This window comes from Macrosteles quadrilineatus, unplaced genomic scaffold (genome assembly GCF_028750875.1).
Source record: "Macrosteles quadrilineatus isolate MER2022 unplaced genomic scaffold, UCM_ALF_1.0 Scaffold_5__1_contigs__length_97177068, whole genome shotgun sequence".
Taxonomy (NCBI): Eukaryota; Metazoa; Arthropoda; class Insecta; order Hemiptera; family Cicadellidae; genus Macrosteles; species Macrosteles quadrilineatus.
The window spans coordinates 75,912,743-75,935,366 of NW_026542598.1; the positions used below are offsets into that span (position 1 = coordinate 75,912,743).

General features: G+C 34.8%; 1 protein-coding gene across 3 annotated transcripts; it reads left to right on the forward strand.

The window, feature by feature from the left end:
* Window positions 1–1,513: 1,513 nt before the first annotated feature.
* Window positions 1,514–17,439, forward strand: LOC128995045 (serine/arginine-rich splicing factor 3-like). 3 transcript variants are annotated; one of them, XM_054419919.1, is made up of 5 exons: window positions 1,514–1,606; window positions 9,377–9,576; window positions 11,377–11,454; window positions 14,891–15,022; window positions 17,246–17,439. In XM_054419919.1, the coding sequence occupies exons 2-4, from the start codon at window positions 9,395–9,397 to the stop codon at window positions 15,012–15,014; spliced, it is 384 nt and encodes a 127-aa protein (XP_054275894.1). In that variant the 5' UTR covers window positions 1,514–1,606; window positions 9,377–9,394; the 3' UTR covers window positions 15,015–15,022; window positions 17,246–17,439. The 3 variants fall into 3 exon arrangements, 2 of the variants coding, with proteins under 2 accessions (XP_054275894.1, XP_054275893.1); XR_008490948.1 differs by lacking the exons at window positions 1,514–1,606; window positions 17,246–17,439 and adding exons at window positions 3,591–3,705; window positions 13,545–13,930 and having other exon boundaries at window positions 14,891–15,023; XM_054419918.1 differs by lacking the exon at window positions 1,514–1,606 and adding an exon at window positions 3,605–3,705.
* Window positions 17,440–22,624: the final 5,185 nt, after the last annotated feature.

Genomic DNA, 22,624 nt, shown 5'->3' on the forward strand with positions numbered 1-22,624 from the left:
CTAGCATGAGAACACTGAACACTGTTTTTCATAATATGTTGGTGCAGACAAGCCTTGTATGGATTTGCACCTATTGTATAATATGCATGTATTCATTATAGTTCAATAAATTGATTGATTGATTGATTGAAAAAGTTGGGGTTTTGAAACATACCAAAATTCAATTTTTCATAATAGACAATTACATATATGTGTCCGTGAACACGATAACTTGAGTAATTTTTATACAATTTTGATGAAATTTGGTTTGAAGGTAACCAAGGATAAGGGTAACCAAGGGTAACCAAGGATTGAAGGTAAGGCAGGATAAACTTGAATGAGTTCGAGAAACAGCATGATCGGACCATGGGAACGGGGTTTTACGCGGGGTTTTATGGAGTAAAAATTGTTTTTTTATAATTTTTGACCCTCTAAACGCAAAATTTTCCAATTTCTCTTCAAACCTTCTTAAAGAGCTTAAAAAAGCAAATAATTTAGTATATCAAAGTGTTTTTGTACCATTATTAGATACGGAGAAAATTTAAATAATTGTTATTTTAAAATTCCTATGTTATTCTTATGGGGAATATTGTAAAATGTTGTAGTCTGCTTGTTTATGGATATATTTTGATCAAACTTGGTAAATTTATTTATTTTATACTAAGTTATTAATATTTAAAAAAAACACTTTTTTACCCTCCCTGTAGCAGCAAGCCTAAGTACTCATAAAAATTAATGTTAATTAAATACATTTAATTGAAAATCAATTCAGGCAACTGGAAATTCGCTTAGTCGGCAGGTTTGCTGTGGCGGGGGTCTTTTTATTACTAAGATAATCAATCAATTATTGGTATTCTCTGACCCTTAAAACATAAAATTAGACACAAAAATTATTATCCTGTCTCTTCTATAGGAAAAGATACAGCAAATATACAGTTTTTAAGCCATCTTGGCCGCCATCTTGAATATTTCAATTTGCTCAAGGGTGACAAAGTGGCACCTTGCAGATTTTAGTTATGTAGGTCTTGAAGAAACAGAAAACACCATAAAACTTCGGGTGGACCTTACTTTCAGGTTTGGGTGAAAAATGCCTTTTGGCAACTAGACCGGCCAATAGCGTGTCAGCTTTACGAGTCGACTCGACTCGACTCGAGACGTTCCGAGTTCGTGTGAGTTCGGCATTCTCCGTACGAGTTCGTTAGTTTTGCGAGTCGGCCGACTCGGTACCGGCCAATAGCGTTGAATCTATGCGAGTTGACTCGTAAAGCTGTGACGCTATTGGCCGAAAGCGAGTGCGAGTAAACTCGAGTCAACTCGTTACGTCCCGAGTTCGTTAAGCTCCCCGCTTTCTCCGTATGAGTTCGGTTTCTTGACTCGGCTTTTGCGAGTCGGACTCGTAACGTTACGAGTTCGTGTAGCTTCGGCAATCTCCGTACGAGTTCGTAAAAGAACTCGAGTTGGAATTGAGTTGACTCGAGTTGACTCGACTCGGGTCTTGACTCGAGTCAACTCGACTCGCCAACTCAACTCGTCACATCACTACTTATTGAATAAATAACAAAACCGTCGACTGGCGTCGTGGCGAGTGCCGAGTAGCGAAGCGACTCGACTACCTTCACAACTAACAGTAAGTTTGTTTTAAATTTACTAAATCCAATTCCAATGGGATTTAACCACAGACATTATAATACTGTAATAGGCCTACTGTTTTATATGGTCTATGATTCAACAAATTAGTACATAAGTTAAGTTTGTTTCAATCTTTCCTAAGTTAGGTTGTTCTTTCTGAAAGGCAAAGGCATTCACACTCGATTCCTGGATTGACAGTGACAGTGGTAAATCGTTCTGTTCCTAGTGATGGCAAAATTTCTCAAAACATCGATGTTTCGATACATCGATGTATCGATCAAAAGAAATCGATGGCATAAAAATATCGAGTCCTAAACATCGATGTTTTTAATACATCGATGTTTTAACATCGACGAGAAAAATAATGTAAAAGAAGGAGGGAAATGCTAGTGGCGCAAGTAAACAACATTCTAACAACAAAAGAACACAATAAAACAATTATTTATTGTTTTTTTTAGATTATTTAACATTGATATTTAAAAATTTGGATTTTGTAAAAATTTTAAAACCCCACAGAAAAGTATAAGAATGTTAAATAAAAATAAATCCATATTAAGTGATATGTTTTATTGGTCTAACAAACGTTTTAACTGAAAATAAATTGTTAAATTAACATAAAATAAAGGAACCTCATATTACATAATATTATATAACGTTGGTGTAAAATTGCAAAATAAGCACAAAATAAGTCAAATAAATCGGTAACTGTTCTGTAGCAACACTGAGCTATAATTCTAACTGGAGGTAGCACTGAATGTCAAAGATGCGTGTCGCCAGCCGCCATGTTTGCGTGAGGTGGGTGTCCATAAGAAGCCATATTATTGCTATAACTATTATTATACTTGGCTTAAAATACCTACTTTGTATGTTCGCCATTTCAAAGAAAATTATTAAAGTATTAAAAGTATTCAAGTATGACAAAAATACTCACTGCTATACCAACCTAGTTATAAGAAGCCATGTTATTGCTATGGTAATAAAACTTACTGCTATACCAACCTAACAAAATCAGCGACTCGCTTTTGACAGACTTCTGCCATGGCAGTGCTACCTCCAGTGGGTCTGACTTAGGGGAGGTACAAATGAGGCATTTAGTTCAAAATTCCTCCGTGAACAGCGCTGTAGTAGAGAGCACTTTGGCAATAAAGGTTTACTAATCGCAAAAATAGTTCTGTTCATAAAATAAAATTATAAATGCCTCAAATTCAATTTTAATATTTTTAATTATAAAATTAAACTATCATAACCTAACCGAACTAACCAAACTTGCTGATAAAGATATAATATAACAAAAGTTTAGTAATCGGAAAAATAATTCTGTTAATTAAATAAAACTAGAAATTGCTCAATTAAAATTGTATAATGACTTAATAATAAAATTAAACTGTAATAACCAAACCAAACTTGCTGATAATAAAAAAATCTTGGACAAAAAGTTACTGCTACCAGCGGGATTCGAACCCGGGACCTACAATATACCAGCCCGGCACGCTAACCATCAGACCACCGAGGCCGATGGCTATCGAACGTTTTGTTACGGTAATGGCGTTCCCTCAGCTAATAAGAAGCCCTCAGCTGTCATCGTAGCCTCTTCTATACCTCCCCTGAGTAAATACCTACCTCCAGTTATAATTTTAGCTCAGTGTGTAGCAAGCAGGCCAGCAGCGCCAGCGAGTAATTTGTAGCGAGCTGTCGTCTGCCGTGTCCGTGTCCATCTCGTTGGCCTGTGTTCAGACTATTTATACTGTATCTAGTCAGTTAAATTATACTTTTAATGTAAAATTTCGTTCAAAATAAAAATATTATAGCTCGAGCAATGCTTTTCTGGTTCAGGTTTGACAAAAAACTACATAAATAACCGCTGATAACCTATTAAGAGCAATAATCGATGTTTTTGGGTAAAAACATCGATGCTCGATATATATCGTACTGCAAAAATCGATGTTAAAACATCGATGTTTGAAACGATAAACATCGATGTTTCGAAAACATCGATATTCATTTGCCATCACTAACTGTTCCCGCCTCACCTCACGCTTCTACACAATCGTCTTCCGAAGACCAGGATTTACCTAGGCTACCTGTAAATAAGTTAAGGTTTGTTTCATACTAGAGTAGGTCTAGGTGGGTACACTTTCTTAACTGGTCTACGCTAATATTGATTAAAATAAAAACTTATCGATTCGATTAGTAAACCTTCATTTGATTTTAAGTTCCTATCAGCAAGTTTGGTTAACTTAGTTATGTTATGTTAAGACATTTTCATATTAGGCTATAAGTAGGCCTATTAAAAAATTTAAAATATTGATTAGGCTATTAATAGATATTTTTAACTTGGTAGGTTTAACTGATATTTTCAATTTGATAGTTTCAATTGATATTAGCATAGCCCAGTTAAGAAACAGTAGGCCTACCTAACCAAGTGGGCCTATTATTCTTATTGCCATGATACAAAACATAACCTTTTTTAAGGGATTTCCATTGGGCGACGTGGACCCCAGACTTAACGGAGGGAATATGGAATACCCCTCGAGCAGATAAAAGGAGGGTCTGGGGGTTCTCCCCAGCTGCACTTAACTTTGCGTCCTACACTCGAATTCAAATGAAAATATTGATCGAAATATTGATTATTCGACATCGATTGATCTATATAGAATAATCTTATCCTAATTAAGTTACGATTATTTATAATTAAATTATATCAGCCGTAATTATGATCAGTTGAGTTATCTCTATCCTTATCTTAAATTTGTAAATAAACAAAATAAAAAATTAACGATTTAGACCTAATAAGGATAAAAAAATAAAACCAAACAAAAACCTAACTACAAATTATAGCCTCATTCTAGATAGGCTACCTAATATTCAACAAAGGTGATTTTCAATGCATTTATACAGTGCCGGATTTAGGGTACTTGCGGCCCTAGGCCAAATTACTTGAGCGGCCCCCCCCCCCCTGTGGTGAAAATTCCTTGCGATCGCGGAAGTATAGTGACTATCTCCTATACATCAAGGGGACATCATCATCGACACCCGTGATCCTGGATGAAATCGTGGACATCTCTCCTAAACCAAGTCAAAGTCATCATAGTTATCCGGGACCGCAGTAAAATCGTGAACATCTCCCGCGAGCCGCAATCACGGGGACATCATAATTGAAACTTGCGATCGCGGCAAAGTCGTGTTAAAAAAACCTCTCCCGTCGACTGCGATCATGACGACTTCATCATTGTCACCCGCGGCCGTGCCGAAATCTTAAACATCCCGCTCGGGAAGCCATCACGGGAACGTCCTCATTGACACCCCGAGCCGCGGCGAAATCGTTAACAACTCCCGTGAACCACGATCACAGGGACATCATCATCAACACTCACAGCCGCGGTGAAATCATGAACATCTGCCGCGGGCCGCAATCATGGGAACATCATCATCGACACTTGCGATCGCGGCAAAGTCGTGTTAAAAACATCTCCCGTGGACTGTGATCATGAGGACTTCATCATTGTCACCCACGGCCGTGCCGGTATTTTTTTGGGGAAAATTATGGGCTTCAATTTAATGTACCGGTAGCCTATACATAAAACATTACATTACAAAAAAATTTTCAAAAATTTTTGTGGGGTTAACATTTCTCAACAATTATAAAATAAATGAAAAAATTTAAGTTTGCGCTCAATAAATTTTATTTGCGTTGTAAACATCCTCCTCGGTAAGCCACCATGGGGACATCCACATTGACACCACCAGCCGCGGCGAAATCGTTAACATGACGCCATTGTATTATTCTTAATGAAATTACAAAATAAAGAATGAAAAAAAAACATCTCCCATGGGCCGCAATCACGGGGATGCATCATCAACACTCACAGCCGCGGTGAATTCATGAACATCTGCCGCGGACCGCAATCACGCACGGGGACATTATCATCGACACTTGTGACCGCGGCGAAATCGTGAACATCTCCCGCACACGGGCCGCAATCACGGGGACATCATCATTGACAACTCGATACAGCATCTAATTCGTGAACGTCACCCGCGGCCGCGGCTAAATCATGAACGTCTCCCGCGGGCCGCAATCACGGGACGTCATCACAGGCACCCGAGGCCGCGGCAAAATCGTGAAAATCTCCCTCGGTCCGCGGAGACATCATTATGATCAGCTGTGATCGCGGCAAACTGGTGGTTTAAAATAAATTATTTGTTATTAATTTTATCTAAAAAATGTTTTTCCCAATCCTCTGCGGCCCCCTTTTGCTTGCGGCCCTAGGCCGCGGCCTAATCGGCCTAGTGGTAAATCCGGCACTGCATTTATAGATAGTGAGTGTGGATTAGATCTTTCTGACATATAAAATCTACCTGATTTTCAACTCGTATTATTACTTTCATCTTTGTTACAAACGTCACATTTAGGAGTATCATGTAGGTCTACTAATCCTTAATCTTGTATCCATTTGAAACAATTATCAGGATTGCATAAAATCCTCTGACTAAATCCTCGATAATTCATGGCGAAGTTTTTTAAAAATTACTTATACAAACAAAAACAATGAAATAAACAAAAATGTAAAAATTAAAACAAAAACAATGCAATAATCAATTAATTGATATATTGATCGATACTTCATTCGAATGAGCGTAGGACGTAAAGTAAACTGCAGCCTTCTCCCTCGAAAAACATTGCACATTTTAAATTAAAATGAAAATCACACATTTCTACTAGAACGTTGTAACAGGCCAAGGCTCACTTTATAACCCCTTGGGCCAAAATCATAGCTTAATTTCTGAAGTGTGCTACTACAAACGTTATAACAATTTTTGAACACAAACATGTTTAAAATATCTCTACGTAAAACCTAAAACTACAATAGGCTTATATTTTAAATTTCCACTTTTTATTTTTAGACAGGTAAAAATCATAACCATAATTATTGTTACAGATAATTAGAGACTTACTAGTGGCTTGTAGGGGCAATAGCCCCTATATTCTAGTAATTATTTTGTACAAATTTTTAGTCTCATGGGCTACCGTACCCTACCTTGAATTATCATTTAACATTTTTGTATATTATGATATGTATAATAGTTATTACATACCTGCATAGTGCATTTTGATGTCTGCTCTGTTTAAAATAAAAATTCCAAAGGACATGCGGTGTGTTTATAACATAAACTTTGAGCCAAAGGCGAGTATAAACTTTCTAATCATAATACAACTAAGGGATATTTTCCAATAACAATCTGTATGACTATTAATTAAATCTATATAGATTTCTTTAAATATAGACAAATTCACTTAGAAAAACACATAGAGATAATGTCATCATCAAAAATGCTAATTCTAAAACAAAATCTCTCTGAAACAAAATTTGTTGTATAGTGTCCATTTTGGTCGATTCCTTGGTCTTTATTTGGTTCTAGTACTATTTTAACATCATCTGGCCTCTTTACCTATTTTAAAGCAACATAAAGTTGCCCATGGGTAAACACTGGGTTTTTCAAATAAATGCTAACTTTTGTGAAGGTTCGGCCTTGCGCCACAATTTCACCAAATCAAATTGCGCAATACACCACAATGAATGCACCCATCATTCATTGGTCCTACGCTGTGTAATGCAATATCATTTAAAAGTGTTATCTATACACAGGAATAAATTTGTTTTCATCCGATGCTCATTTATTCTTCTTCCATTAATATCGTGCCAAATCTGGTGCCTGTTGTTCTCATTTCAAGGAACAATACCTCTGCGTGGTAGTCTTCCAACATTATACATTACTGTGCAAAAGAACAATCCGTTGTAAAATATTAAGTTTAAAAGTATCAAATTGTTGATTTGATCTAATTTTCACTTTGTGTTGTTTACTACTTCACTATCAATTTTACAATAACAAAATAATGCACATTCAGGTGTGGCTATATTTTTTTCAATTTATATAATCACAGCTGTGTTTACACAAAATAAAAAGACATAAAATTAGATTTCCATGCTATTTAAATGTAAATTATTTTATTCCGTAACAACCTTTTGGTGCATAATTTAAAAAAATGAATAATTTTCCCCAAAATTTCATGCCCAGACCTTTAAAATGAGACCTCTCCCAGCTTTCTACGGCCTCCCATTCGCTCACAATTTCATTGTAAAATTTTGGGCTTACGGAATTAGATATATAGATTTAGGCTATTTTGTACATGGCAATAACCATTTTACATTCGGGTTTAACATTATGAGAAGCTAAAATAAAAATATATTGAAAGTTAATAGAAAGATTAAGTAGATTGCAAAGAACACAATCAGGACAATTAAAAAGCTATACAATAACAACAACAAAGATTTACAAAAACTGATAAAGATTGTATAAATTAATAACAAGGATTAAATAAATATTTAAAAATCGATAACAGTGATAAATACTTTAGGGAAAAAGATAAACTTAAATTGACAGAACATAAGGACGATTGGGACTTCATCTCACTGATTGTGTATATATATATTTATACTATTTAAGTAAGTTATGAGTTAAAAATCTGTAATCAAGCTGTAGAATAGGCTATGATTTTTACCTGTCCTAAAGAAAAAGCAAAAATCGTTTAGGCTAATGTGTTTCCTCAATGTGCAATTTTTGCTCTAGATCACTTTTTAAATTCCGATACATTTAAAATGTGAAAAAAAAATAATAGCCTAGTAACTGGGCGACACTCCTGTTAACATGTTATTTTATGCCCTGTCATGAAATGATATAAGGCCTAACGTTTTTTGCTAAGGGTTGTTGCTAGCCTAGTGGTTAGCTTCTCGGACCTAGAGTGTTGGAGCGTAATTATCTTGAACAATCACTTTGAAAAGAACTGCTCTCAGAACCTAGCACCCTCTTCACTCGCTGGCTGCTAAAGCTGGGGAGAGGGCAGGTCAATCAAGTACTTGCGCTTATCACTGGAAACGGCCATTTCAGGAAACATCTCCACACTTGTAAATGGACTTTGCAACCAGTCTGATGAAACTGCAAAACACATGCTTGCCTATTAATATATACATTATTGTATGAATTTGTTATCATTAGTGTATTTGATAATATGTCACTAGCCTTCCTTATTTATAAATAACCCATAAATAGGCTCACTGTTCCGGAATAGGCCCAGTTAAATATATGAAGAACATGAATCTCAGTAATCCTGTAGTAGGCCTATAGGTCTATTAATTTTGTTGTATTCTTGGCTGTACTACCTAGTTGACATGCTACTTTAAAATGTAGGTTGATTTTTATAAAACGCAACCCAAATAATTACAACTACCGCGTGATGCTTTTCAACAACAAAACCAGATCATATGATTGTATCTTGGGTTTTTTTACTTCACTGACGATCAGCTAACATATTTCTATGAGGTTTAGTGTTATTGCAAATTTATTGTAATAAGACGTAACCGATGTAACATAATATGGTTTTTTCCTCATTCTCAAATTAGAGCTTGTAAAACGCCAAGTTAATACTTATTCACCATAAATTTCCTTTAAACACTAAACTCTTTGCAGCAATGCATATCAGCTTATTGGCAATAAAATAAAGAAGACATGGCGTAAGCTTGTTTTGTCGTTATACTGTGTCCTAAACGGTACTTGGAATTTGGGTTGCAATTAAAAAAAATCACCTTGTTCTTGTATATGAATACGTAATGCAAAGAAAGTAGCAAAGTGTACTGTCATACGCTCGTAGTATTTCTTTTAGTGTAAGTAAACTTTTCAATACCTAAAAAAATGTATTGCAATTTTACAGGGAAACCGAATCCTTAAAATGAACAAGGTGTATGTTGGAAATTTGGGGACCTTTGCTTCAAAACATGAATTGGAGTCCGCTTTTGCCAAGTATGGTCCTTTGAGTAGTGTATGGATTGCCAGAAATCCTCCTGGCTTTGCTTTTATCGAGTTTGAGGATCCAAGAGATGCGGAAGACGCTGTTCGTGGACTGGATGGAACGTAAGTATATATTACTTTATATTATTTAAAATTGTATTTACATTTTATTTTGCTCCTAAGCGTAAAACTGTTTAACCAATCAATTATATTATTAACACGTTCACTACTGAGTGTTACATATTTGCGACGCCACGATCATTGCCACGGACTGAGGTACAGTAGACTCCCTCTAGTTCGGCTTCGGATGGATCGGCCGCCGGATGGTCCGGCCCGGTCTCAGCTCAGAGGGACAAGTCATATTGTCACGGGCGAATGACCTTCGACATAATTCAACTTGAAGGTTTAGTTTCCAGCTATAGAAGTAAACAATTCATGTCAGTTTAGTTGACAAGTGCTTCTATGGGTGAATTGTTGTATATTAGGCCTACTTATGTAAAACTATGTTACATAACCTCAAAAATACCAAGAACAGTTTATAAATAGTTTTCTTCAGTCTTATATGTTGAAATGCAGTGTACTATTAAATAAATATTTCGGACCATTTTTTTATGCGGTAGGTTCCCCCTATATTGTTTTTGAAACACCACAGTTTATTTGACAAAAATAAATTAAGCGAAACAAAGAAATAGCCGTCGTTAGCTTCAAGGTCAAGCTATCCGCTTGCACTGACAATCATCTGCTCTTTACACAACATCTGTCTGCTTTGTGTTTGCTAACTCACAACAGTTTGTGATTGGGAGATTAGTAACCATGGCAACTTGTTGAATGTATGGATGAAGAGAAACCAAAAAATGAATAGAAGAACAAAGAAGAAATAATAAGCGGTGTTTTAAGTCATCCATTGTTATCCTTATCTTACGACTGTCGTTATTATCTTTAAGACTAAGTACTATGATTTTATGCTGTTTTATGAGTTATCTAATGTTTTTATTGACATTCTTATGTTCTGAAACAACATGTAGTAGTAGCCTATGCTGACTACGGTAGCAGTAGCTTGCAGTACTACTTGCAGAACAATAAAAGGTCTTATTGTTCTGTTCTTTACGTGATTAGTTAATTGCTGTACTTAGGCCTACATTGTTGTGTAATTGATTTTAAACGTTACAGTTTTTATTACTGAACCAAGGTTAATGACTTAGGATATTATGATTGCGCAATACTATTATTTGTATTTGGATTATGTAAAATGGAAATTAATTATTATATTAACGTCCATTTTATACAGTATTAGGTGTTTTATGGGTATATATTATATACTTATGCCATGTTGGATTAAACGTGATTTTCAGTTATCCGTGGTCTTCCCCCCCCCCCTGGATAATTGAGGTTCTACTACATCCGGTTAGTCCGGCCGTTTTGTAGTGCGGCCAGTGGTCCGGTCCCGAGGTGGCCGAACTAGAGGGAGTCTATTGTATACAATTTTATCTTTTACATAGACTGGCTGTCACTTGGTTAACTAATTAAAAATGAAACAGCTGGTCGATGCAATTAACAGATGCTTGTTTTTGCTTTAAAAGGTTTTTGATGGTTCTAAATTTATTTTGTTGAAATTTGTGTGTTATTTTGTAAGAGGGTTATGTTTGGTTACGGAAAGGTAAGTTAGTAAAAGTTTTGTAAAGTTTTGCTTGTAATTGTTTTCTCTTTTTTTGGTCCCAAGTTGGTTGGACCACTTTTTCATAAATTTTTGTATTTAGGCCTATTTAAAACATCACGACATATATAAAATAAAATTGACAGGTGAATAGTCAAACAATGTGAGTACTTATATCTAGATGTCTTAAACCAAAGAACAATTATTTACCAACAAATATTATTAAAGAAAAATAGTCCTGTGACACAGCTGTTTGCTCAATTTTTCAGCCGTTTGTGTGGAACCAGAGTTCGAGTGGAGATGTCAAACGGTCGCAAAAAGTCTGAGGGTGGATCTAGGCGACCCAGGTCAGTCATATATTAAATCTTGATATTTCTAACACTGTGTTAACCTACTTTAATTATGTTTAAAGGGTTAAAATGTTGACTATGAATAAAACTAGACAATCCATTCCAATTTGTAGCTAGTTTTTAAATAAAAGTTAAATTGAGCGAACCACAGAGTGGACCACACATTTAAATCAAGCCAAAACAAATATGTCAACTTGTAAATAGAGTAACTTTTATGTCATAATTAGATGTCAAAGTAACAAAATCTAATGGAGAGATCTATATATTAATACGCAAGCAGTTTTCTTTTGACAGTCATAACTTGATAGCTGCTTGGTAAATTTTAACGTTTGAGGTGTCAAATTAAAGGTATTTTCACGTATATGTGCAAATACGTCTAGAATATTAAGAAAGGCCATCACTGAAATACAGTCAAGGGCTAAAGTTTCGGGACGGTGGCGCTATCTGTTGGCATTAAATCAAACTTAATTCCCTTTGTAAACAACTAAATATATGGACTAGATTGAAATAGGTAGGTCTTAAGGTTAACCACAGACTGAAGGACTTAATTGTTTCTAGAGCAAAGCCGGAATTTATATTTTGATTTTAACATCTGTTAAATAAGTCTGGTTCATAAATAAAGAGTTACCTAGCAACACTTGACAACATATTGTTTGTAATAAGGAGTTGATTTACTAAATTATAATGTACAGTAGCTTTGGTTATAGTTCAGTGATGAAGTGAATGTTTAAAAGTGATTATTTACAGTGCGGTTACCCATACCATACATGCGTTACATTACCATATTATTAATTTAAAATTTAAAATTTTTTATAGCCTAATTTACAATGTGTATCATAATTCCTTTGTACTGTAGTGTTATTTTCTGTTGTTTGGTTAACACTTTACAGTGAGTGGTTGACATGTACGTGCGCATAAAGGGTCCCCGCCTACATGAGAGCGGATCTATTAAAAATTGTAGATTACTTTTATAATTTGTTTACAACATAATATTTGTCATATTTCTATAATCAGCCTTTGCTAACTTTAAAGTGACTCTTTGATTGAGGTCCTTGCTGTTTATGTTTTGTTCTTTATTATTTTACTATACGTTGCAGTTTTGCTCGAATTTGAGCAATAGGTTATCTAGTAGAATCTTAATATGTAGCACTCTCAGGGAGTGGCTTGTGCTTTTATAGTATAAATGGGCTACAGCAGGTCCATATAGACGTGAGGTTTACTTGAGTGTCAAAAATTCAATGGTTAACACAATTGTATTCTATTCCTCTCGCATATACATTTTCAATTTATTTACTCAGGGCCAGATGGCTGCTGTGATATATTTTAACTTTAGTGCTGCAAGTTGTACAATCCAGAGAACTAGTTACATGATTTATTTAAAACGAAACCAAACCTGACCATTGCAACAAGATTACCTATACTCTCATGTAAGACGACAAAACACTTTCTTAGCTGGTACGATGTTTGTATCAGCTACTTTAGCACTTGGGTCCACAATCAATGTGTTGAAAGTTATTGCATGTTTAGTAAGGGATGATTTTTTCTGTGTTACTGAAAATGAATAATTGCTAACTTCTTCGCTACCGGTAATTCTATTGCTATAAAAAAAATTATTTGATCGGTTTTATTTGCTTCATTGTTTGAATATCTGTAAAAACCTTTAAGTTATAATGTTGTTTTGAAATGCTTTTGGTTGGCTAAATAAGAGACACGCTGAAGTCAGGATTTTAAGTGACAATTATTTGATGCTAATGTTACACCACGAAAGTCATGTTGGCTCCGGAAATAGGGGTCAACTAAAATAAAATGCTATAAAGTCTTTGACACAGTTTGTATTTGATTCACAAAAAATAGTTTGCTTAACTCTCAACAGAAACAAAACTTCTTTTTCACTGGTTTATAAGAGTACAAATTACAAATTAGTTGTTTACATCAAACAATAGTGGGTAAGTTATATTGTAGAAAACATCATGTAAATAACTGTAAACTGTCCTCAGGTATTAACCATTTGTTTTTGAGTTTTAGAAATTTCCCTTGAGGTTTGTACCAACATTTTGAAACTTTCACTGATATAAACAAATTTGCAGGGATCTTAGAACCTGTATCTTGACACTACGGGCAACTTGAAGGCCAAACCCAAGTAGGGAGGCCACTCAATAATGCCCTCAATCTTCCCTTCAGGGTCAACTTTCCCCTTCAGGGCGCACCTCACCCTTCGTGGGACAACGCGGGATTTTTCACCTCGATACAAATTTTTTTCTTCCCGTCTGCCTGTCGGAATACCCAATCTCCCCTGCTCAACTAAACCCTCAAGCAGGTTTTCCGTCGTCCGTGCTAGCTGAACGTGTTCACACTTGACTCAATCAAACTTGATCACATGTGAAGATGTGTTCATCAAAGACATCTCTACTGAATATTCCATATTTTTGTATTGCTTTCAAATGTATACACCCTTCCCACCAAACATGCATTGGTAAGTCTAGCAAAATCACAACATGTGTCAGTTACAAAGAAAACTAATACTAACATAATGAACGTGAATAACAATTAATTGTAAAAGAAAAAAGTTTAATTTTACTCTTTTCGGTCTTTTCGGTTAGTTTTGAAACTAAGAAATAGTTAACCAACCGTTTCAATAATTAATGTTTTGCCTAATGTTCTATTGGGAAACAATTAACCGAATTTTCCTCCAAATATTAACACGATAACGTTTAGGATTTGTGTACCGGCCTAAACTGATAGAACATGATGAGCTATTACTTACCATTATACAGTTAAGCTCTTTTTTAAAGCTAGACACGGCATGTTGAAAGGTCAATTGTTGCCGCTGGTAAAATACTATCATCATAGGGATAAAAAAATTCCAACAGATTTTTAAAATTATAAATGTATATTAAAAGTTGTGGATTTCTTTCTCTAGCTCTTTCCCTGGACATTTTGAGATCCTTGTAGGAATAAGTACCCTTCCAATTTAAGACTTAATGTGAACCAAGAGATGCCAATCTTGTCTTTTTATTGTAACAAAGGTACAATATTTCTTGTTAATAAAGTATACATATCCTCCAGCTTTGTAACTTACTTTATCACAATGATTCACAAGAGATATGGTGGGTATCATAGACATTTTTCCACAAAATAGTAATGTCTTTGTCATTTTATCACGTTTCAGGTTAACTTTTTATATACAAACCTAAAAAGGATGTTACAAAATTTCTTTTCAAGAAAATTTTGAACTGAACACAAAATGCAGCATGCACTCTTAAATTTACTTAACTTAATGAGTTGAATGATCTTTTCACAGTATTATTATTGTTAAATCACACAAAAATAGCCTTTATTCAGCCCTGGTGGGATTTGTAATGTCCACACACACACAAACTCTCTCTCTCTCTCTCTCTCTCTGTTACTTATTCAGCAAGTGTTGGTGTTTTAGGTCTCGTTCTCGCTCGCCGCCACCACGACGTCGCTCAGTTTCCCGTTCTCGTTCTCGCTCTCTGTCACGCATCCCTCGGAGGAAAGTCCCCTCCAGATCTCCTTCACGAGAAAGGCGTTACTAACGTATTGGGTGAGTGTTTTCAACATTTCTAACTTAGTCATAAGTTAAACTCAAGCTATCTGTGAGATAATTTGTAATATTACACTTGTATTACCAAAAGAAGTGTTCCACTGTCAATAATCTATTTGCAGTAGATTCAAAGTTTGTTTATGGCTTCTAGAGACTCAAAAACCATGAAAAATATTGGGAGCGCAGATGTTGTTTGTTGTATTGTAAAATTTACGATTTAACATCTGCAGATATAACAATTGAAAAACATAACCATCCATGATCAGGTGTTGTAAAGTGTAGAACAAATGCTAAACAAACACCTAACCTTGATACCTAACATAGATAATTTGAAGTTGAATAAACATTCAAGTACAGAGAGAAATTAGTTGGTACTTGTATCATCATGTGAGGCAGATCTCAGAACATAAAGTTTCCCCTGCTGAGAGACATCTCCCTTAATGTCTTCTAGATGTAGACTTTTATCATTTAATACAATAGATTAAAACTATCGATGCAACTGGAAGGATTCTTATCTGAGTGTCCACAAAATTCTGACACTTTTAACAACTTGCACAGCTCATATGACCAGTAAGCCAGTTGATTTATTTCTTAAAAGTGTCAAATATTGAATAATTACCTCAAATACAAACACAATTAACCCTTATATTGCATCCATACTTCCTAAGGTACTTGGCTCCTATTCCATTAAATTAATCATACAGTAGTTAGGTTACGCTTTTGGGAACTATAAAATACTAGCTGTAACCCGCGGGCTTTGCCCCGTTTAACTTCTTAATTTTCAAGATTATCTCGTTCGCATGGCTCAATCACGTCCTGGTTGAAGTTTGTTCACTACGCTCACTCACCTTTAGGTTGGAGCTCGTTCGCTACGCTCACTCACCTTTAGGTTGGAGCTCGTTCGCTGCGCTCACTTGCCTTCAGGTTAGCTCGTTCGCTACGCTAACTCGCCTCCAGGTTGAAATTCGTTCGCTACGCTCACTCACCTTTTGGTTGCAAATTAGCTGTTGTCATAAATGTAAAAGAAATAATAGTGCTGCACCCTGTTGATAATTTTTGTAACTTTAATGCTATTGAACATCACAGAACAGAACCAACTTGTTTAATTGAAACAGCTGTTAAGATTCAATAATTTCATTTCTCATAAGGTTAACATGGGAAACTCCAGAGCCACTGGGGCGGAGCCCGAAAGGATTTTTGAAATAAGAATATGCCTATATGTTAATCGGGAATGTGAGCTATCATCATGCCAAATTTCAGCCCAATCCGACCAGTATTTTTCGCGTTCACTTGTCACAAACATACATCCATACATCCAAACTTTCTCATTTATAATATTAGTAGGATAACTTTGCTTTGGCATTTGTTAATCTTGTTCATTCATTGATCCAGCATCAGTTTTTCTTTTACGTTAAATAAGTAGACTTATACGGAAAACTTTCAGTATGTTCGATTGAGTTTATGGTAGTCAATTGATGTCAGGCACATTCGGTTGATTGGCTGTTACTATTCAAGTACTTTATTAAAATCCTATATATTAATAGGCAAGCATGTTTCTTTAAAACCTTTTTTCTCAGCTTGTGTGCACCACAGGGAAAATCTGCGCATACTGTTGGAAAGATATTTTCCTGTAGATGTGCAGAATCTCTTAATGAATTAAAAATAGTCTCAAAAGTAAGCACAAAAAATTAATTTAAAGTAAAAATAAATTAACATGGGCCTTATGGGTTGCCATTCTGGTGACAAAATTACAAAGGAATATATGCATATAAACAGAAATAGGAATATATACAGAAAATCTAAACAAATTGAAGAAATTTCAATCACATGATGGATTTACAGCGTGGGGTGAAAATAGTGAAGTCTGTACATTAAATATTTTTTTTAGAGTTTTCGGCCACTGGACGACCTCTAGTTTATGTAGGCCTAATTCAGCAAAATAGTTTGATTTTGTTTTCAACATTGTATACCATTACCTGAATCAACGAAATACCTACTTATAGAAGATAAAAATTAACCCTTAAAGATTACAAAGAAATTATTATAATTAATCCTAATAATCCTTTCAATTTTGTTGTTGTTTGCTATCTTGATAAATAGGCCTATGCCCTAATAGGCTATACTTTATTAAGGTGTGTCTATTGCAACAGTGTTTTGCCTAGTTTTTAGGTTTTTATGCAGCAATACTGCAACAGTTACCTCAAATGTTGTTTTTTTTTTCAGGAGGCTACAGCGGCTGTCAAAGCGACACACACTACTCACAGTCCCATTGGTTGTCAAGTCATTCCTTCATGTAGGTTAGCTTTTTTTAGTTTTTAATTTCATAATACTTAGAAATGGAACTGTGTGTGATCCTGAAAATGTGTTGTCTATAACTGTACTACCTAAATAAATTGTACGTAATGTGCTGTTTTAAATTTGTTTTCTATCTCTCCCAAACATACGGTTTATTTCGATATCTGTATATCTTCAAATTGTAGTATTTTGCTACATAATGTGTGTACATTGAATAGCAATGGCTTAGCCATGGTTAGCTTTTTCGACCATAAAAAAGCTACTTTTACATCTTGGGATTGAAGCGGCAACCTTATGATTAATAGGGCTTTTGATTTTACAACAACCCAGCTATTAGAGTTTCTTTGTCAAATGCATTTAATTTGTATGGAAAATCGAGTCATGTAACGCAACCTAGAATAGAAAGCAATCAGTCACTTTCAAGAATGCAATGACTTACTATCACTGAATCTAGAAGTAAATCGGTCCGGGGTCCAGGTCTTACCATGAGTATTAGCTGAGTAATAGCATGAGTATACCATGAGTAATAGCTTATTCCCTATATGGGAAATTTGCTAAAACTGAAACCCTAAACTAAAATTTAGGCTTCAACATTCCCTTCCTTTCAAAATTATCTTTTTTTCAACTCAAAAATCATGAAAATCCATAAAGTGGTTTGGTCGATTCAGAATTGTGGAATAAAAACCCCTTTCGCGTTCTAATATAATGGGGTTGTATCAAATTGAGGCGAAGTTTATGTTCCGGCAAAAAAAAAAAAATACAAAACTTATTTTCATTTTATTGTTCCATGTACAAAAACATAATAAATACTATATATGAATGTATTTATTATATTTTAATATTTAAACCAATATTTTTAAGCCATTTTCATCATGTCGGTAATAGTCCCCATGAAGTCATAGAGGAACTTGCAGTGGATGAAATTAAAAAAAATAAAAATAAATCTTTTATGTTGAATAAAAATGTTTCCGTGTTTTTATTTACCCCTCCCTATTATAAGTGTTTTACAATTAAATGACCGTCATCAAAAACTCTAGCACGTAAACGTAAGTTCCGTGGTAAAATGCCATTAATAACAATTTGAATTTGCCGCCATGATCAGTCAGTGCAGTAGCAGCGCAGTGGCAGAGCATGTGCATGTGAGTGAGTGAGTACTGGAGTAGCCAAATATAGCCCCGTGCCTCTGCATTTCATCACCAAATAATACCTTTTAAGGTAAGTGTTGTTGTTAGGCCTATGTTTATTGTCTGTCAGGTCGCTTAGGTCTATAAAACTATTATTTATGATAAGAAATAAATTATTTTATACAATGAATATCACAGTATTTGTGGTGCACTGTTGTCACATTAATCGTTTTCCGCCATTTTAGCTGTTATAACGGTAAGGTAGTACTAGTAGAAATGGCACTGATCCCTAATGAACAAAGACGGCCGAATTCGTCAATCGCTAATGCTCTGCTCAGTCGCTGACGTTATTGATCTTAACCAAAAGCTAAAAAGTTTAACCATAAACTAAACTAACCACAAGTAGGCTTCTAATCCAATTGTAAATTTTGAAGCTCTTTTTCTTGTCTAGTTATGTCCGGTGACACTGACACTGCGCACTAGTGTCAGCGAAATTTTGTTTTTATTATTTTAGGGTTAGTTGCATAATTTATGCTTTAATGTTTGAATGCCTAGAAGGCGAGTTATTGTTTATGATTAGAGCGACCGACAGACTGTGTTACCTATCAACTTGGCCAGCAAGTAAGTAGAAGTAAGAATAAAGTAGAAGTAAGAGTTTTAGCACAGAAAACATAATGGTTATAGTAGTAAGTATATTTTCTGTGGTTTTAGTCACTAGTGCTGGCTCACACAACTAGTCACTAGCGTCTGCCTGGCTCACAAAGTCACAAAACTACGTTCTTTTTTAACAAAAACTTGGTTACAGCTGGACCATATCGATGCGACGTATAGCCTACTTAGTATCCAATAGCATAGACAAAACGAATTTTTGTCTATGCTAGTAGTCGGTTTAACTCAGGTCGCTGACGTTATTGACACATCGATCTCTATTTTTAATGCTCAGGTCGATAGTGTTAGAGACGTGACAATTATTGGTGAGCGTTCTGGCTCGACATGTGTATATATACAAAAACACATAATTAAAGTTTATTTTTGCCGATAATTTATAATTATGGTAAACCATCAAGTAACTTCTGTGTGTTTAGCATAAATTAATTGAAAATTTTACTGAATAGGGAATTATGACTAACTAGGAAACATATTTTTTCGCCAACACTTAAAATTTTATATTAAATTGTTCACACAATTCACACAAATGTGATTTTTAGCGAATTTCCCTATAGGGAAGTAGCTATTACCGTAGGTGGCATGGTAAGACCTAGGACCGGGACCGATTTACTTTTTCATTTTGATGTCCCCAGAGGCCAAAAACACCATTCGTTCAAATTTTTATATATGTATATATATATAGGTAGGGTATATATATACCTATACATATATATATAGGTATATATATATAGGGTTGGGGAGCGAGCTGGCGTAGTGGTTAGAGCGCGGGACTTCAGTCCCTGAGGTCCCGGGTTCGATCCCCGCCAAGTCACCAATGGATTTATCTAAGTGATAATGCCGCAACCCCTAGGTCTAGCCTGAAGTAATGTGAAAAACAATCCCAGGCTCGTGCCTAGAGTCCTAGGACAAAAAAAAAAATATATATATATATATATAGGTTTAATATATATATATAGATATATATATATATATGTGTCCGTGAACAAGATAACTTGAGTAATTTTCGTCCGATTTTGATGAAATTTGGTTTAAAGGTGTAAAGCGGGATAAACTTGAATGAGTTCGCGAACCAGCATGATCGGACTATGGGAACGGGGATTTATGGGGGGTTTTATGGGGTAAAAATTGGTTTTTCTCACTTTTGACCCTCAAAACACAAAATTTCCCAATTTCTCTTTAGACCTTTTTAAAGAGCTTAAAAAAACAAATAATTTAGTATATCAAAGTATTTTTGTTCGGTTATTGGTAACGGAGAAAATTAAAAAAATTGTAAATTTAAAATTCCCATGATATTCTTATGGAGAATATTGTAAAATGTTGTAGTTTGCTTGTTTATGGATATATTTTGATCAAACTTGGCAAATTAATTTATTTTACACTAAGCTATTAATATTTGACTAAAAAACTCACTTTATTAGTTTCCTTGTAGCAGCAAACCTAGGTACTTGTTAAACCTTATGTTATTTGAATACCTATATTTAATGAAAATCAATTCAGACAAATGGAAATTCGCTTAGTCGGCAGGTTTGCTGCGGCGGGGGTATTTGTTTTCTTCTAGCTGAAGGCTGCCATTTTTTTACTCCGTAGAGGCCAGAGGGACATTTTTGTTTCTTTTGTTACAGATTGATTGAATACAATTTCAAATGGCAAAAAAGGCCCAGAAGACGCAGAAAGGAAACTGACCAATATGAGAGACAAAAGAAGATGGCAGCTGAGAGGCAGCAGAGATTAAAGCTCGAATGACTGAAGGACAGTTGGAACAAAAAAGAAAGAGGGACAGAGAAAGACGTACCAGGTTAAGGGAGGAGAAGAAAGTAAAGCCCATTTCTGAGATGAATGCTTCTGAGCAGAATAAAACAAGAAAAGAGTGGCGGAAGTATTCTGCAACTTATAGGGATAAGCAAAAAACCTTGCACGGTGTTTTCGGAAACACTCAACCTTCATCTAATACAGAAGAAAATCAAGAACCCCAGGTATCCAGACGGAAAGAAAGTGGGAGGAAAAAAATCCGTCGTGGTAGAGCAAAAGCCTACAAAAAAATTAATAAGCAAGCGGAAGAAAAAAAAATGCAAAGGAAGATATACATAAGAAGATATAAAGATAGTGTCCCTTAAGTAACCAGTCAAATTCTGAAAATGGGTTTATAAAGGCCAGAGTATATATAAGTGAGTATTCAAGTTTAGCTCATGTGAATGAATCTTCTATTGGCTTATCTCTGAGGAAAGAGTACTACAATTAGAATGTTGACTTGAAGTATTTTGATATATTGATGTTTACAATTTGTTTACTTGAATTTGTTTATTTTTGTTTACTTGAATTATTTTGATATATTTTTGTTTTCAATTTTAAGTATACTTAATATGTGTTTTGATTAGGACACATGTGCATCTTAAATGTAAAAGGTTTTTTTTTAAACAAAGAGATAGCATAATTTTGCCTTTTAAAGAGAAGTAATAATATTCACAACATTTGCATTTCATAAATTTTGAAATCATAATTTTAGCGAATTTCCCATATAGGGAATAAGCTATTACCGTAGGTCTCATGGTAAGACTTGGACTCGGGACCGATTTACTTTTTCATTTTGATGTCCCCAGAGGCCAAAAACACCATCCGTTCAAATTCATATATATATATGAATACCTTTAAAAAGTACACAGCATAGGCTAAGGATTAGAGATGTCCATCAGCACGATAACTCGAACAAAAATTATCTGATTTTGATGAAATTTGGTATAAACGTGTAAACTTACATTTATTTGAACGAGTTCGTGAACCAGCATGATCGGACCATGGGAACAGGGGTTTATATATGTATACGTTTTCCCCATTTTTGACCCTAAAAACATAAAATTTTGGAATTTTTTTCCCAACCATTTTGTAGAGCATAAAAAAGAAATAGTTTAGTATATTGAAGCATTGTTGTATGCCTAATGGTTATGGAGAAAATTCAAAAAAATGAAAATTAAAATTCCCATGTTATTTTTATGGAGAAAATGAAAACTGTTGGGGTTTACTTGTTTATGGATATATATTGATAAAATTTGACAAATTTATTTATTTCATCCTATACTATTGACTTATGGTCGAAAAACGCTTTTTACCTTCCCTGTAGCAGCAAACCTAAGCACTTGTTAAATCTAATGTTATTTAAATTGAGAATAAATATGTCTCATATATGGAAATATTTTAGTAAAAATGTAATCAGACAAGTTGAAATTCGCTTAGTCTGCAGGTTTGCTGCGGCGGGGGTATTAGATTATACCTTTGACATTATACTCATTACTAACCATAATTATGATGCTTCCGAATTCCGAATCCAGAGGTAAGTTACCTGCTATCATAAACTTTGTATTTAGGCCTATTTAAGTTACTTCATGCAGATTTCACATTCATCATCTATTCTATTCTAATAATGCAATATCTTTATGAGCGTTTTATAGTTATTACAATATGTAGGCCTACTCACAGACTTCTCCGTGATATACTGATATTTTCAACGAGCTTCCCCCCA